Below are 13,063 nucleotides of genomic sequence, written 5' to 3'. Positions count from 1 at the left end.
GAATGTTTTTGCGAGGTTTCCCCTCCGCTGTGCATTTATTTCCTGGGGAGTATGATCATCACGGCTCTTAATCTCTCTGAAAATGAAAGTTTGATAAAAAAAATACTACTGCTCAATCTCTATGCACTTTTACGATGTATAGAGCATTCTATACCGCCATTCATCAACTGTATCTAGCACTTACAACATACATACATATTTATTCAGAAAAATGTATTTAGGCGTCTAACCCGAAAAACTGTGACGGTACTTGCAAACTTAAGAAACTATTGGAAAAGAAGAAGAAAGAAGTTGGGAAGAGTGCAACACATCATACAATGATCAAAGCATCATCTATATTAAAAAACTGTAACTATAGATACATACACTACATCCCTAGATGCTTGCTGAATGAAGCTAATTTGAAAGATGCAAAAACTTACAAAATAGAAAAAGCTTTAAATGAAAAGACGTTTGAGCAAGCTCTTGAAGAGGAACGTAAGGTATTTGGTGAATTATTTGAAGCTGGAGCAAAAGTTGAAAACATGAGACACACCAATGCGAGCAAAATAATTGATAAGTATTACAACGGGCTCTATGATAATTCCAAAGGAACTGGCGTAAAGAAAGAAAAAATTGTCTTTAATCATAGTCAAAGAACTCAAAGAGAACTTCCGAATAAGGACCGTGAATTTCTGAGGGAAACGGCGGGCAATGATTACGTGTATGAAAGGGCGGAATCTTCTGAAGTTGGCAATAAAACGATTAGTGAGCAAACAAGAACTCTGCTAGAAAAGATATTTGACGAAAATAGTAGCCTTAACAAAAGCAACAGAGAATCACTAACTCTCGATCAGTACAAAAACTTGGGAACTCGAGTTTTGAAGGAACCAGTTACACATTTGAACGTCAAATTTAGCGAGGAAGTAATGCAAGAAATTGGTAATAAAATCCGCTACCAAACCACACTGGACCAGGTTTTGAAACCTCACATTGATTACCTGAGGGGAGCTGTTAAGAACGATTACGATCTTCTAGAATACCTAAAGCAGTCATTAGAGATTTACAGGGAAAGGGACAAGGATATAGAGTCAAAGATGAATGCAGAATCTTCAAATATTTTCGAAGATATTAGAACTTCGTGTATAAACAAACCGGCAGAACTACCGAAACCGTTTGCAATGACTTTACCATATATCATAGTCAAATCGCTTACATTAGCTGACTTTGATTTTCCAGCAGACAGAAAATATACGTTGATATCCTATGTTTATAATGAATGCAAAAACAACATGGACGTTTCACTATATTTAACAATTTGTAATGTTGATTTCTACAATTTGCTGGTTCAGTTATTGTGGGAAAACTTCCAGGAGATTCGCTATTTGAGACGTGTGGTTACCGAGATGAGCGTGAATGGTGTCATTGGAAATATTGAAACCGTGGATATACTAGATAAGATTGTCAAAGAAATGAGAAGCTTAAATGAGGATGTTTTTCTTGAAACAGGAAAACAGCTCGATGCAGATGAGGAAGTCATATCAAGGGTAGATAAAATTGTGAATGTGGGTGTTTTATGGAATAAAGACACGAACAATGATTTACTAGTTGTTGAAAATTACCTAAAAAGCCTCAAAAAAAACTTAACTAGAGATAGGTAGGAAAATATTCAAACCTTGTAAATAATGTTGTATATATGTGTTGGAATTAAAGGCACTAATAAACGCTACTTCTCACACTGGCTTTTGTTCCAGTTTTCTATTTTCTAGCCAGCCTGTCGGCAAGCTTCAAATTTGTAGAGTCCGAAGCAAACGAAAGGATGGGAAGAGCTCAAAAATTTGGACATATGTTTAACATAGATGAATATCACACGTTGATTAGCAAAAATCTGCTTATAGGAAAAGCCCAAAAAAATCTTCGAGAGATTTTGTTCGTAAAATATTGAAAAAGAACAGATATTACAGGATAGTATTTGCAAGAAGCAAAAAACAAATAGGGGAGCGTAATATGCAACTGAGTAAGGCTGCTGAGTTGTGCTATGAGATAACAAACTCTTACTTACACATAGACCAAAAATCCCAAATAATAGCAAGTACACAAGAAGCGATACGGTTGACAAGAAAATACCTACTAAGTGAAATTTTTGTTCGCTGGAGTCCACTGAATGGGGAAATATCGTTCTCCTACAATGGGGGAAAAGATTGCCAGGTATTACTTTTGCTATACTTAAGTTGCTTATGGGAATATTTCTTTATTAAGGCTCAAAATTCTCAATTTGATTTCGAATTTCAAAGCTTCCCCATGCAAAGGCTTCCAACAGTTTTTATTGATCAGGAAGAAACTTTCCCCACGTTAGAAAATTTTGTGTTGGAAACCTCAGAGCGATATTGCCTGTCCTTGTACGAATCGCAAAGACAATCTGGAGCGTCCGTCAATATGGCAGATGCATTTAGAGATTTTATAAAAATATACCCTGAGACCGAAGCCATAGTGATAGGTATTAGGCACACAGACCCATTTGGTGAAACATTAAAACCTATTCAAAGAACAGACTCTAACTGGCCTGATTTTATGAGATTGCAACCTCTCTTACATTGGGACTTAACCAATATATGGAGTTTCTTACTGTACTCTAATGAACCAATTTGTGGACTATACGGTAAAGGTTTTACATCTGTTGGTGGAATCAACAACTCATTGCCCAACCCGCACTTGAGGAAGGATTCCAATAATCCAACTTTGGATTTTGAGTGGGAAATCACTCATGCATTTGGCAAGGACGCAGAAGGCGAACATAGCTCTGTTATAAACACGTCACCTATTTCCGTAGTGGATAAAGAAAGATTTAGCAAATACCGTGACGATTATTATCCTGGCTGGTATCTGGTCGATGACACTTTAGAGAGAGCTGGAAGGATCAAGAATTAAGCACGATTTATACGGAAGAAAAAGATAAAATGCAGACGTTACTATTATATTAAAAGTTTATATTTTTCCGTCAAGACTATTTAATTTGTATATACAGGGCCATGAATCTAATATTATCAAGTTTTCATTCTTGTTGCCTTTGAGAAAAATCAGTCATGAGGTTTACCATTAATCCTGTCATACAGTCTAGCGGCGTGATAGTTGATGTTGCTCTTTTGAACGTTATTCCTTTTCCCAAGGGCATTTTCACTGGTACAACTTTTCAATTCCGTTACTAAGCCAGCACACTTAGGATTCATATGTCCATATGAAGACCAGCATTGTAATAAATTCGACATTAGAACCAGACATTTGTTAGCTTCTTGTCTAATGATAGGTTTCTTCACTTTAAGTCTGGGAAGTGGAGGTAATCTATAAACTGGTGGTTTTCCGGACATTAATGAGTAATATTTAATTTAGAGTGGGATTTTCGGCGAGCCCTTGTGCTGCTATGGTACAATTTCTCTCTATTGAGGTTATCTTCCTAACTTGAAGCCTCAAAACTCTTATACTGGAAAAAGAACCAATATATTAAGTTCTTATTACCCGGACATTTACCCTGCTACCGTGTAACAATCTAAGATGTTCAAGGGAGGAATCTCGCATACAGACAGTAATGTAATGACATGCTCTTAATACGTATACACTAAATAGAATTTTAGTTAGAGGAGAGAAATAGAGGAGAAGTAGGTGTGGACAAGGGCGCTAAAGAATTGCCCGGAAGAATTTTATTAAAGCAATCACACCGACTAGATGGTGACTAAAATAAAAAGAGGGAAAGCCTGACTCGAACTGACGAAGAGTTCTTTGCGACAAAATAAAGAATACGTGGAACGAGAAGGGCAAATAAAGACGGATCTGAGGGCTGTGCAAATGGGATCACCTTGGTGGGAAAATGACTTCTCCGGTTAAGCAAGTGATCAGGTCATCGCTTTCAGTGTAAGCTCTTGCTACCACAACATATTTACCAGGTGGAACTTCGCCTGGAATTTCAACAATTTTCTTAATGTCGTATACACCCGGTTCAATCGGGCAAGATAAGCCTTCGATATCGTTATCTTCCAAAGTTTGGCACAAATCAAAAGTCTGGGATAGCAATCTGATGTAACCTAGACGAACTTCAACGTCGATATAGGCCCCTTCTTCTATAGTTTCAAAGACCTCACCGTTGGCAGAAATGGTTAAATTTTCGCCACGAACAGGGGGGTTAGGGTTCAAATTGACCTCTTTGATTTCCAAAAGTTGTTTGTCTAGAATATCACATTGGTAAAGTGGAGATTCGCCATTGATTGGTTTGGTGTTTGGTGGGGGAAGAGCGTTGAATATACCGATTACACCCGCATTGACTGCGGCTGTGTAAAGAAATAGCAAACTTAACAAAACTTTCAGGCTGTAGGTCATTTTGGAAAGGCGAGCTAGGTGATGAAAAGAAGATTTGATATGATTGAAGCTTCTCTGCCCTGACGAATCAGCTCTTTAAGTAGCGCCAATCTTTTATATTGCCCCTCCCGAATGTTGATTACAGTTTTTTATTATCAGGGATTCCCACCCTCTTTCGATAGATCCAAGCCGTGCGCGGTGACTTGACCCCACGATGACCGTAATAATTATTACTGTGATAATAATATAATGTAATATAACATAGTAGTATATATATGAGTATATATAAGTAGAAGGGAAAAAAGGACAAGGACAAAAAGGGAAAAAAACTGCAACCGTTGAATGTGTAGTTGCTAGTTCTCATTCCTTTTTTTTATTTGGTCATTGGACTTTAGTAAATGGAATGCTCTTTGAATGTGCTTGTTGTGTATCGTATCGTAGCAAATGGCGTGATGAAAAGTTTCTGATTTTGCAGTCTTTTTTTGTGAAAATTATTCTTATTCGTCGAGTTAGGGAGGGCATGCCGTCGTGTTACAAGAAGTAGCCGGCTCTTTGATTATTATGGTTTGCCGTTGATTCTCTTATGTAATCATCGGGGACAGCGGAGAAAATCTTGAAAGTAGGTTCCAAATCATCATCGACCTTCATTACACTTGCGACATTACCACATCTATAACAGTAATTTGGTGCGGACCACACGGTGACAACATCCTTTTCAGGAAAATGGTATTTGAACCCTTCCATCACCAGTTGGTGAGCACGGGCAATAAGATTCAGCCCATTCACATGGTTAAACTCTCTGGCAACTTTGCTCCCGAAGAGCCATCCTGCACCACGAGGAGAAACTTGCCAAGCCTCTACATTGTCGGGGTCTGACCAAAGCAGGTCGGAGAATCCGCCCTCGTGGGGCACTTCTTGAGCTCTTGACAAGACTCTGATTTGATCGAGCATTCTAATCTCGGGAGACAACCCACCGTGGACACACAAGATCTTACCGTCAATTATAGCGGCCAGCGTCAGAAAATCAAAAACCTGGCAGCAATACTTCCATACGGTGGTGGATCCGTATTTATTCAGGCATTCTTCGTAGAACCCGTAAACTTGAGTAATTTGCCTGGACTCATGGTTTCCTCTAACCAAAGTTATCTTCGCTGGGTACTTGACTTTCAAACACATTAAAAGCGTGAAAGTTTCCAAACTATAGTAGCCACGATCCACGTAATCACCCAAAAAAATGTAGTTTATATCGTCAGGGAAGCCGCCTGCAGTACGGAATAGCTCTAGCAAGTCATGAAATTGGCCGTGGATGTCTCCGCATACTGTAACAGGGGTCTGTACGGGCTGAATGTTACTCTCCTCCATCAGAAGTTCTTTCACCATTTCACATAGTTGTTTCATTTCATTTTCAGTTAGCGCCTGACATTTTTTGATTGTTTCAAGCCATTCGTCTGGGCCTCTGGATACCATTGTTAATGTTCCTTTTATTATATCTTGAGCTTGAATGGTATTTCACCTTTTGATGTCGGATCTAAAAAGAGCGAGGAGGGGATTGAAAGATGTAATAGGGAGAGAAAGAGGGGCTGTATGTGCAGAATTCCTTTATCTGTATGGTTATGATAGTGTGGCAACAACGTACTGTATTGCTCCTTTCCTTTTTTTATCTACCGTCTGTAACTCTTCAATGCTTCATTAGATAGTATGCAAGCATCACTGGGTTTTCACTGAAGGCCATAATTTTTTAAATTTTGCTGGGCTTCGACTCGATGGATGTTTTTTTTACCGCTCCCATGAGCGAAGAGAGAAAGAGAGCGAGAGCGAGAGAAGAAAAAATTACAACGGGTCTTCTCAAAACTTATTACCCGCAGAAAAGTTGATAATCACTTAACACGAGAAGACCGCTCGCGCCACTCCACGTTACCCGCGGCTGTGTATTCCCGCCCCTTTTTTTGATTTCTTTTTTTTATTTTTTTTTTTTTTGATTTCTTTTAATTTGATTTCTTTTTCATTTCCCCTGCGTCTTCCTACTTTTCACAGTTACCATTAATGTGACCTTCCTTTTTTTTCCGGGAACCGCCGCGGCTTTGCAATTTGCTTGTTAGTCTAACCCCGCGGTAGTTAAAATCAGTGACAAGAGCAGAAAGAAAAACACCACACGCAATGGCCGCATAGGAGGCAAATGGTGGGGAGGCACGACGTTGCCGCACAGGGGAAGCGGAGCCCACGTTTGCGTTATTTTTTTTCCTCCGGCTGCTTTCTAGCCTTCCACGCGCGGGACGGCTTGCACGCGTTCCCGGAACTTCTAATTAGTCCGGGGGGGAAATCAAGTTCCGGGCCGACACTTAACACGAGCACATTGAGGAAAATAAAATCCGGGAATGTCTTGCCGGATATGACCTGAATTGGGAATCCCGAATTTTTACTTCTTCTTTCGTTGGCCTCGTCGAGTCTTAGTATAGAAAAAAAACAGATCTCTAATAGCCGCATTGATTCTCGCTTGGCTGTCACACAATTTGGTAGTGGCTGTCGGAAAACCCCATGCGCTTATTGCTGAATTGGTCTTTTCCTTCCCTTACGGCCCGTGGCTAACTCCCAAAGATATCTAGATTGTCGCTTGCTAGGGGCATTGTTAGTGGTATGGTTACTTAAACCGATTGTATGTACGTAATGCCCTCCTCGCTATTTTACTTTTACCTCTTTCAATTTTTTTTCTTCGTTTCCTTTTGTTTTCTACTGCTGATAGCTCCCATCCGCAGAGGAACAGAGGGCGAAAAAAAAAGCACCATTTCTTAAAAGTTAAAGCTGCATAAGTGCGTTCTTTATTCTGCCTGTTTCTCAAAAGCGCATATTTCCGTCTTTATACATTTGTATATATATATTCTAACTGGAGATGAAAAATATAAACGAAATTCGGCGCTCTGTAGTTAGGATGTCTAATTCTTGTCAATCTCTTTCCTCAATTTGTAGTAGTTGTAACACTGGAGCGCTTGCAATATTTGTTATTTTCTTTCTTTGGTTTCCCCTATGCCGGTATCACCATCTTTTGCATCAAGCATAGACTCAATAATGTCCCATGAGACGATGTCTTTACGAAGGAACCCTCCCTTTATAGATAATCCAGATAAAATGCCAAATCCAACTGCTTCGCCCAACGGCACCATCCACCATTTGATAGATCCATCTCTGCCATTATTGTCCAGTACTACGTCGTCTTCACGTTCGACCCTCAGTTCTGCATTGAACTCGCCTCCACCCCCACCATTGACTACATCATACTCTTCTTATAACTCATCTGCATGTCAGTCTATTACGAGTTCGCCTACAGACAATACGACCTTGGCACCTAATTCCAAATTTTACTTCGCTCATAGTCTTTCCCCTACACCGCTGTCTTCCAACAGCTCGAGTCATGTCATTTTGCCACCCATATCCTCGTTCACCAACTTAATCACCGTCGCAGAAAGAGAGTTCAATGGCAGATCAAACTCCTTACATGCCAATTTCACATCACCCGTTCCAAGGACAGTACTGGATCATCACAGACATGACCTCGCATTTTGTAACCCCAACAATACGACAGGCATCAAGACAATCACGCCCTCGCCACCAACTCAGCACCAGAATATATTGCCAACTACAGTGGACAACGTACCGAGGTCAAAATCAGTATCCAGTCTACCAGTTGGTGGATTCCCACCATTGGTCGTCAAACAACAACAGCAACAGCAACTCAATAGCAGTAGCGCCTCTGCCCTACCGTCTATTCATTCTCCATTGAATAACGAACATACAAGCAAGTATTCATCGTCCCTAAAAGATTCTGCCAAAATAACGAAGCAAAGAAAGAAAAAGGAGTGTCCTATTTGCCACAACTTCTACGCCAATTTATCTACTCATAAATCCACTCATTTAACTCCTGAGGACAGACCGCATAAGTGCCCCATCTGCCAACGCGGCTTTGCCAGAAACAATGATCTGATAAGGCACAAAAAGCGCCATTGGAAGGATGAATTTATGCAGATATATGCAAGAGAGTCCGACAGCAATAGCGGAGCTGACGATGCAGATGCCACCGCCCGCACCTCCGCAAACAGCGACGGTGACGACTCAAACGATAAACTGACTGCTCCATCCTCTTCCGAGGAAACAAAACTACTGAAAAAAAACCAATTAAAATCACTATACAAGATTAAAGGTGCATTCAAATGTCCTTACAATTCTACTCTGATCAATTTGGACATGGAGGTGTATCCGCACAAGTCTAGATCGCTCTATTTTGAGCCAATAAATTGCCATCAAACGGGCGTCTTTTCGCGCTGTGATACTTTCAAGAATCACCTGAAGGCTTTGCATTTTGAGTACCCGCCCAAAACTAAAAAAGAAGATAGAAGTATTGTGCCGGGAAAGTGCAAGCATTGTGGGCTGCAATTTCCTAATGTCGACGTCTGGCTAAACAAGCACGTAGGGAAAGGATGTGGCTACGCATACCATTAAAACCAAGAGCCACTCTCTCAAGTATGCCAACGGACGCTCACTCACTCATACATACTCACATACATATACTTTTATTTATTTATGCTCCAATAATAAACATCATTTTGCGTAGCTCATCGTTACGCTGCGCTACACTATTAAATTCTTGGACGCTTTTGTTCCGTATGTGTTTTTCGTCTTTCCTTTTTTTAGGCATAAGATGAAGAATCAACCACCACTAATGATAGAAAGCTAGTGTGAGGCGTTTTTTTCTTGCATTTTAGCAGAAGGGCGTTGAAACCTGCATCAGCCGTTTGCAGATATGTTATGTTAGTGATGAAACACCTGAGTTATTTGCCGGCTTTCCGATCGTTTAGTTTCTTGTCCTATTTCTGCTGTACAAGTCTGGGCCCAAATCGGATTATAAGCCCGTCGGGCTCAAGTATTGGACTCATTATCGATTCGCCTTTTTTTAACTGCCCCCACGTTATCTTTTTTTTTCTTTGCATCGCGGCGAGTCCCTTGAAAGGGTCGCGAACCATCGAAACAGCACTTCTTTTTTTCACATGAGAACGTGGCCCATTGCGTAAATCCAGTCTTTGCGGCTTTCTATTCTTCCTCATCATATTGTTGACTTACTCCAACAGAAAGCACATTTCCTTTTAATCAATTTTTCCCTTTCTTTTTCGAAAGCACGAACATGTAAGGGACATTATCTGCTTGTTCATGTACAATTACATGAGATACTTACTTACATAAAATTATAAAATTCATTAATGAAGCTCACACAAGAGTAAAAGTAAAGTATACAATATAATTACGTTCGCTTCAAAAGAGGTTGCAAACCCAGCGAGAGATATAATAATAATAAAAAATCGACTACGTAGAACGTATGCAGATAGTATCATTCTTAGCACTATTTTGTTTGGTAGCGTTCCGAACAGTATATTGTGATGTGGCTATTGTAGCTCCAGTACCTAGCTCTGTTTATGACTTATCCAGTTCAAGTCAGGCTACCATCAAAGTGAAATGGATGCATACAGATAGCACCCCACAGGAGAAAGACTTTATCAGATATACGTTTACTCTGTGTTCGGGCACCAACGCCATGATCGAAGCAATGGCTACTCTTCAAACACTCACTGCGAGCGATTTGACGAACAACGAGTTCAATGCAATCATAGAGAACACTGTTGGGACAGACGGTTTTTATTTTATACAAGTCTTTGCACAAACAGCTATTGGTTATTCCATTCACTACACCAATAGGTTTAAACTAAAAGGGATGATTGGTGCAAAGGCAGCTAATCCGAGTATGATAACCATTGCACCGGAAGCACAAACAAGAATTACCACTGGGGATCTGGGTGCTACGATCGATTCGAAGAGTTTCACCGTTCCCTATAATTTACAAACAGGTGTTGTAAAATATGCTCCCATGCAACTTCAACCAGCTACAAAGGTAACGGCAAAGACATGGAAGAGGAAGTACGCCACCAGTGAGGTAACATATTACTACACTCTAAGAAACTCCGTTGACCAACATACCACTGTAACGCCGGGGTGGTCATACATAATTACAGCAGATAGTAACTTTGCTACTCCGGCTCCTATGCCGGCTGATAATGGCGGTTGGTATAATCCACGCAAGCGACTCTCTTTAACCGCAAGAAAAGTCAATGCTTTGAGGAACAAATAATGAAATAATAAAAAAACAAATTCAATGAACATGGACAACCCAACTTTTATATTCATTCGTATTCTTTCTGCTTGATTTTTTTTTTTTTTTTAGATGGATAAGCTGTTTTCCATTTTTCTCACAGAGCAAATGTAATTTTAATATTAACAAAAAAAAGGTAATAAATAATATGTGATAATAATAATAATATAGTATTAGTTGTAATTCATATTTGTGTTTCCATTTAGTACATATGTTAGTACATATACTCTTAGTATGCTATGATAATGAGATACGAGAACCAGAAAAAACACAAGAATCATTCCTTGTGCTCCTCATCGTCATCGGCAATGGCAGAGGAGTCCTCTTTGGATTCTTCCTTGTCGTTTTTCTTCTTGTTTTTGGAAAATTTAGGCAAGTTTTTCTTTTTGTGACTGTTAAAGGATCTTGATCTACCACTAAAGTTTTTGGATTTCGAGGCTTCCCTTTGTAAGTCAAACTGTTTCTTCGTTAAAACACTCAGTTTCTTACCTTCGTAGGACAAAATTTCGTTGGACTCATCGTCATTAGAATATGACTTCAAAAAAGCTTCACATTCTGGAATTGTCTTAAATTCCACCAAGACCGTACCATTAAATTTCTTGTTTTTGTGATCTCTTCTCAAACGCACTTGATTGATTTCACCTAATTTTTTGAAAAAGGCTTCCAAGCTCTCCTGTAATTCAGGAATTTGAGAAGCTTCAACGTCCTCATGTGGGAAATTCATTACAGCCAAAGTTCTTTGGTTTTGCTCAATTCTAGCATTTCTGGCAGCAGTAAGGTCCAATGGAACACGTCTCTTGACGTTCTCCCCGTCAGCAGATACCTCCAAAATTTCAGAACTACGTAATGCTTCGATAACCTTATCCACTGGTCTATATTTCTTCATACGATTGAATGTGGCGATGGTGCTAATAGGGACCCAGCCGTCGTTTTTTTCCGCAGTTGTGCGCAAGAACCTGTCATATGGAAAGTTGAATTCAGAAAAGTAGAACTCCACTTGCTTCAAACATCTATCTAGGACTTCTGGAGTAAATTCAATCACGGCAAATGAATTACGTCTTGATTGTGGTTTCTCTTGTTGCTCTTGTTGTGGTGTTTCAGACATTACTTCTTTGCAAATGCTACTTCAGTTCCAGTAGAACCAAACAGAATCCATTTTTGGAAAAAGAAAAAAAGACACTATAGCGATGAGATGCGATTCAGTGCTTTTGATCTGGTTCCAGTTTAAAAATTTTAAGATATTGCGATGAGGCTGGGCTGAACGCTACACTGAAGCGAAGACGAAAAATTTTTCACGGTCACGAGGTGGTTCTCGTGCACGATGATATTAATTGTACTTCCTTTGTTTTGTTGAGGATATGGTATGGTGTTCAAAGGCTTATATTAGGAAGGGCTCAAGGTAAAGAAAGAAATCTCAAGTGGAGACGTCTAGTAGTTGCCCTCCGTAAGTAAATTCGAGCAAAAAAAAGAAATGAGTGTGATAGGCAGGTTCTTGTATTACTTGAGGTCCGTGTTGGTCGTACTGGCGCTTGCAGGCTGTGGCCTTTACGGTGTAATCGCCTCTATCCTTTGCACGTTAATTGGTAAGCAACATTTGGCACAGTGGATTACTGCGCGTTGTTTTTACCATGTCATGAAATTGATGCTCGGCCTTGACGTCAAGGTCGTGGGCGAGGAGAATTTGGTCAAGAAGCCATATATTATGATTGCCAATCATCAATCCACCTTGGATATCTTCATGTTAGGTAGGATTTTCCCCCCTGGTTGCACGGTTACTGCCAAAAAGTCTTTGAAGTACGTCCCGTTTCTGGGCTGGTTCATGGCTTTGAGTGGTACATATTTCTTAGACAGATCTAAAAGGCAAGAAGCCATCGAAACCCTGAATAAAGGTTTGGAAAGTGTTAAGAAAAACAAGCGTGCACTATGGGTTTTTCCTGAAGGTACCAGGTCTTACACGAGTGAACTGACAATGTTGCCTTTCAAGAAGGGTGCTTTCCATCTGGCACAACAGGGCAAGATCCCCATTGTTCCAGTGGTTGTTTCCAATACCAGTACTTTAGTGAGTCCTAAATATGGGGTCTTCAACAGGGGCTGTATGATTGTTAAAATCTTGAAACCTATTTCAACTGAGAATTTAGAAAAGGAAAAAATTGGCGAATTTGCTGAAAAGGTTAGAGATCAAATGGTTAAAACTTTGAAGGAAATCGGCTACTCCCCCGCTGTCAACGATACAACCCTACCACCACAAGCTATTGAGTACGCTGCTCTTCAGCATGACGAAAAAGCTAACAAGAAAATCAAGGATGATCCTGTGCCTTCTGTTAGCATTAGCAACGATGTCAATACACATAACGAAGGGTCGTCCGTAAAGAAGATACATTAAGCCACCATACACATTTTTAGAATCGTATATAGACCCCAAAAGCTGTAATTATTTTTTTAAAAAAGTAAATGACTTTATGAATGATTTGGACAGATTTTTTATATTACTACTACTAATATACTTGACCGTACTAAGTGATCAATGGACCGCTACTTTATTCGGTG

The 13,063-nt window shown here is 39.9% G+C and overlaps 9 protein-coding genes across 9 annotated transcripts; 5 read left to right on the top strand and 4 right to left on the bottom strand.

Annotated features, from left to right (window-relative positions):
• Positions 1–317: 317 nt before the first annotated feature.
• On the top strand, positions 318–1,640 carry MTF2 (Mtf2p; the record flags this gene model as incomplete). Its single annotated transcript, XM_033909331.1, has 1 exon — positions 318–1,640. One exon carries the CDS (start codon positions 318–320, stop codon positions 1,638–1,640), a length of 1,323 nt encoding a protein of 440 aa, XP_033765222.1.
• Positions 1,641–1,986: 346 nt separating this feature from the next.
• Positions 1,987–2,907, top strand: FAD1 (FMN adenylyltransferase; the record flags this gene model as incomplete). The annotated part of the gene is made up of 1 exon (XM_033909330.1): positions 1,987–2,907. One exon carries the CDS (start codon positions 1,987–1,989, stop codon positions 2,905–2,907), a length of 921 nt encoding a protein of 306 aa, XP_033765221.1.
• A 149-nt stretch (positions 2,908–3,056) lies between these two features.
• Positions 3,057–3,344, bottom strand: MRP10 (mitochondrial 37S ribosomal protein mS37; the record flags this gene model as incomplete). The annotated part of the gene is made up of 1 exon (XM_033909329.1): positions 3,057–3,344. One exon carries the CDS (start codon positions 3,342–3,344, stop codon positions 3,057–3,059), a length of 288 nt encoding a protein of 95 aa, XP_033765220.1.
• Positions 3,345–3,825: 481 nt separating this feature from the next.
• Positions 3,826–4,347, bottom strand: NPC2 (sterol transporter; the record flags this gene model as incomplete). The annotated part of the gene is made up of 1 exon (XM_033909328.1): positions 3,826–4,347. The coding sequence occupies one exon, from the start codon at positions 4,345–4,347 to the stop codon at positions 3,826–3,828; it is 522 nt and encodes a 173-aa protein (XP_033765219.1).
• A 510-nt stretch (positions 4,348–4,857) lies between these two features.
• SIT4 (type 2A-related serine/threonine-protein phosphatase SIT4) lies at positions 4,858–5,793 on the bottom strand (the record flags this gene model as incomplete). The annotated part of the gene is made up of 1 exon (XM_033909327.1): positions 4,858–5,793. The coding sequence occupies one exon, from the start codon at positions 5,791–5,793 to the stop codon at positions 4,858–4,860; it is 936 nt and encodes a 311-aa protein (XP_033765218.1).
• A 1,554-nt stretch (positions 5,794–7,347) lies between these two features.
• STP4 (Stp4p) lies at positions 7,348–8,817 on the top strand (the record flags this gene model as incomplete). Its single annotated transcript, XM_033909326.1, has 1 exon — positions 7,348–8,817. The coding sequence occupies one exon, from the start codon at positions 7,348–7,350 to the stop codon at positions 8,815–8,817; it is 1,470 nt and encodes a 489-aa protein (XP_033765217.1).
• An 871-nt stretch (positions 8,818–9,688) lies between these two features.
• Positions 9,689–10,495, top strand: KNH1 (Knh1p; the record flags this gene model as incomplete). The annotated part of the gene is made up of 1 exon (XM_033909325.1): positions 9,689–10,495. One exon carries the CDS (start codon positions 9,689–9,691, stop codon positions 10,493–10,495), a length of 807 nt encoding a protein of 268 aa, XP_033765216.1.
• Positions 10,496–10,793: 298 nt separating this feature from the next.
• On the bottom strand, positions 10,794–11,621 carry LHP1 (tRNA maturation protein LHP1; the record flags this gene model as incomplete). The annotated part of the gene is made up of 1 exon (XM_033909324.1): positions 10,794–11,621. The coding sequence occupies one exon, from the start codon at positions 11,619–11,621 to the stop codon at positions 10,794–10,796; it is 828 nt and encodes a 275-aa protein (XP_033765215.1).
• Positions 11,622–11,987: 366 nt separating this feature from the next.
• Positions 11,988–12,899, top strand: SLC1 (1-acylglycerol-3-phosphate O-acyltransferase SLC1; the record flags this gene model as incomplete). The annotated part of the gene is made up of 1 exon (XM_033909323.1): positions 11,988–12,899. One exon carries the CDS (start codon positions 11,988–11,990, stop codon positions 12,897–12,899), a length of 912 nt encoding a protein of 303 aa, XP_033765214.1.
• Between the last annotated feature and the right edge of the window lie 164 nt (positions 12,900–13,063).

The sequence above is a fragment of the Saccharomyces paradoxus genome, chromosome IV, assembly GCF_002079055.1.
Source record: "Saccharomyces paradoxus chromosome IV, complete sequence".
NCBI lineage: Eukaryota > Fungi > Ascomycota > Saccharomycetes > Saccharomycetales > Saccharomycetaceae > Saccharomyces > Saccharomyces paradoxus.
Note: the sequence above shows the minus strand (reverse complement) of the source record. Positions and strands in the feature narration are given on the sequence as shown.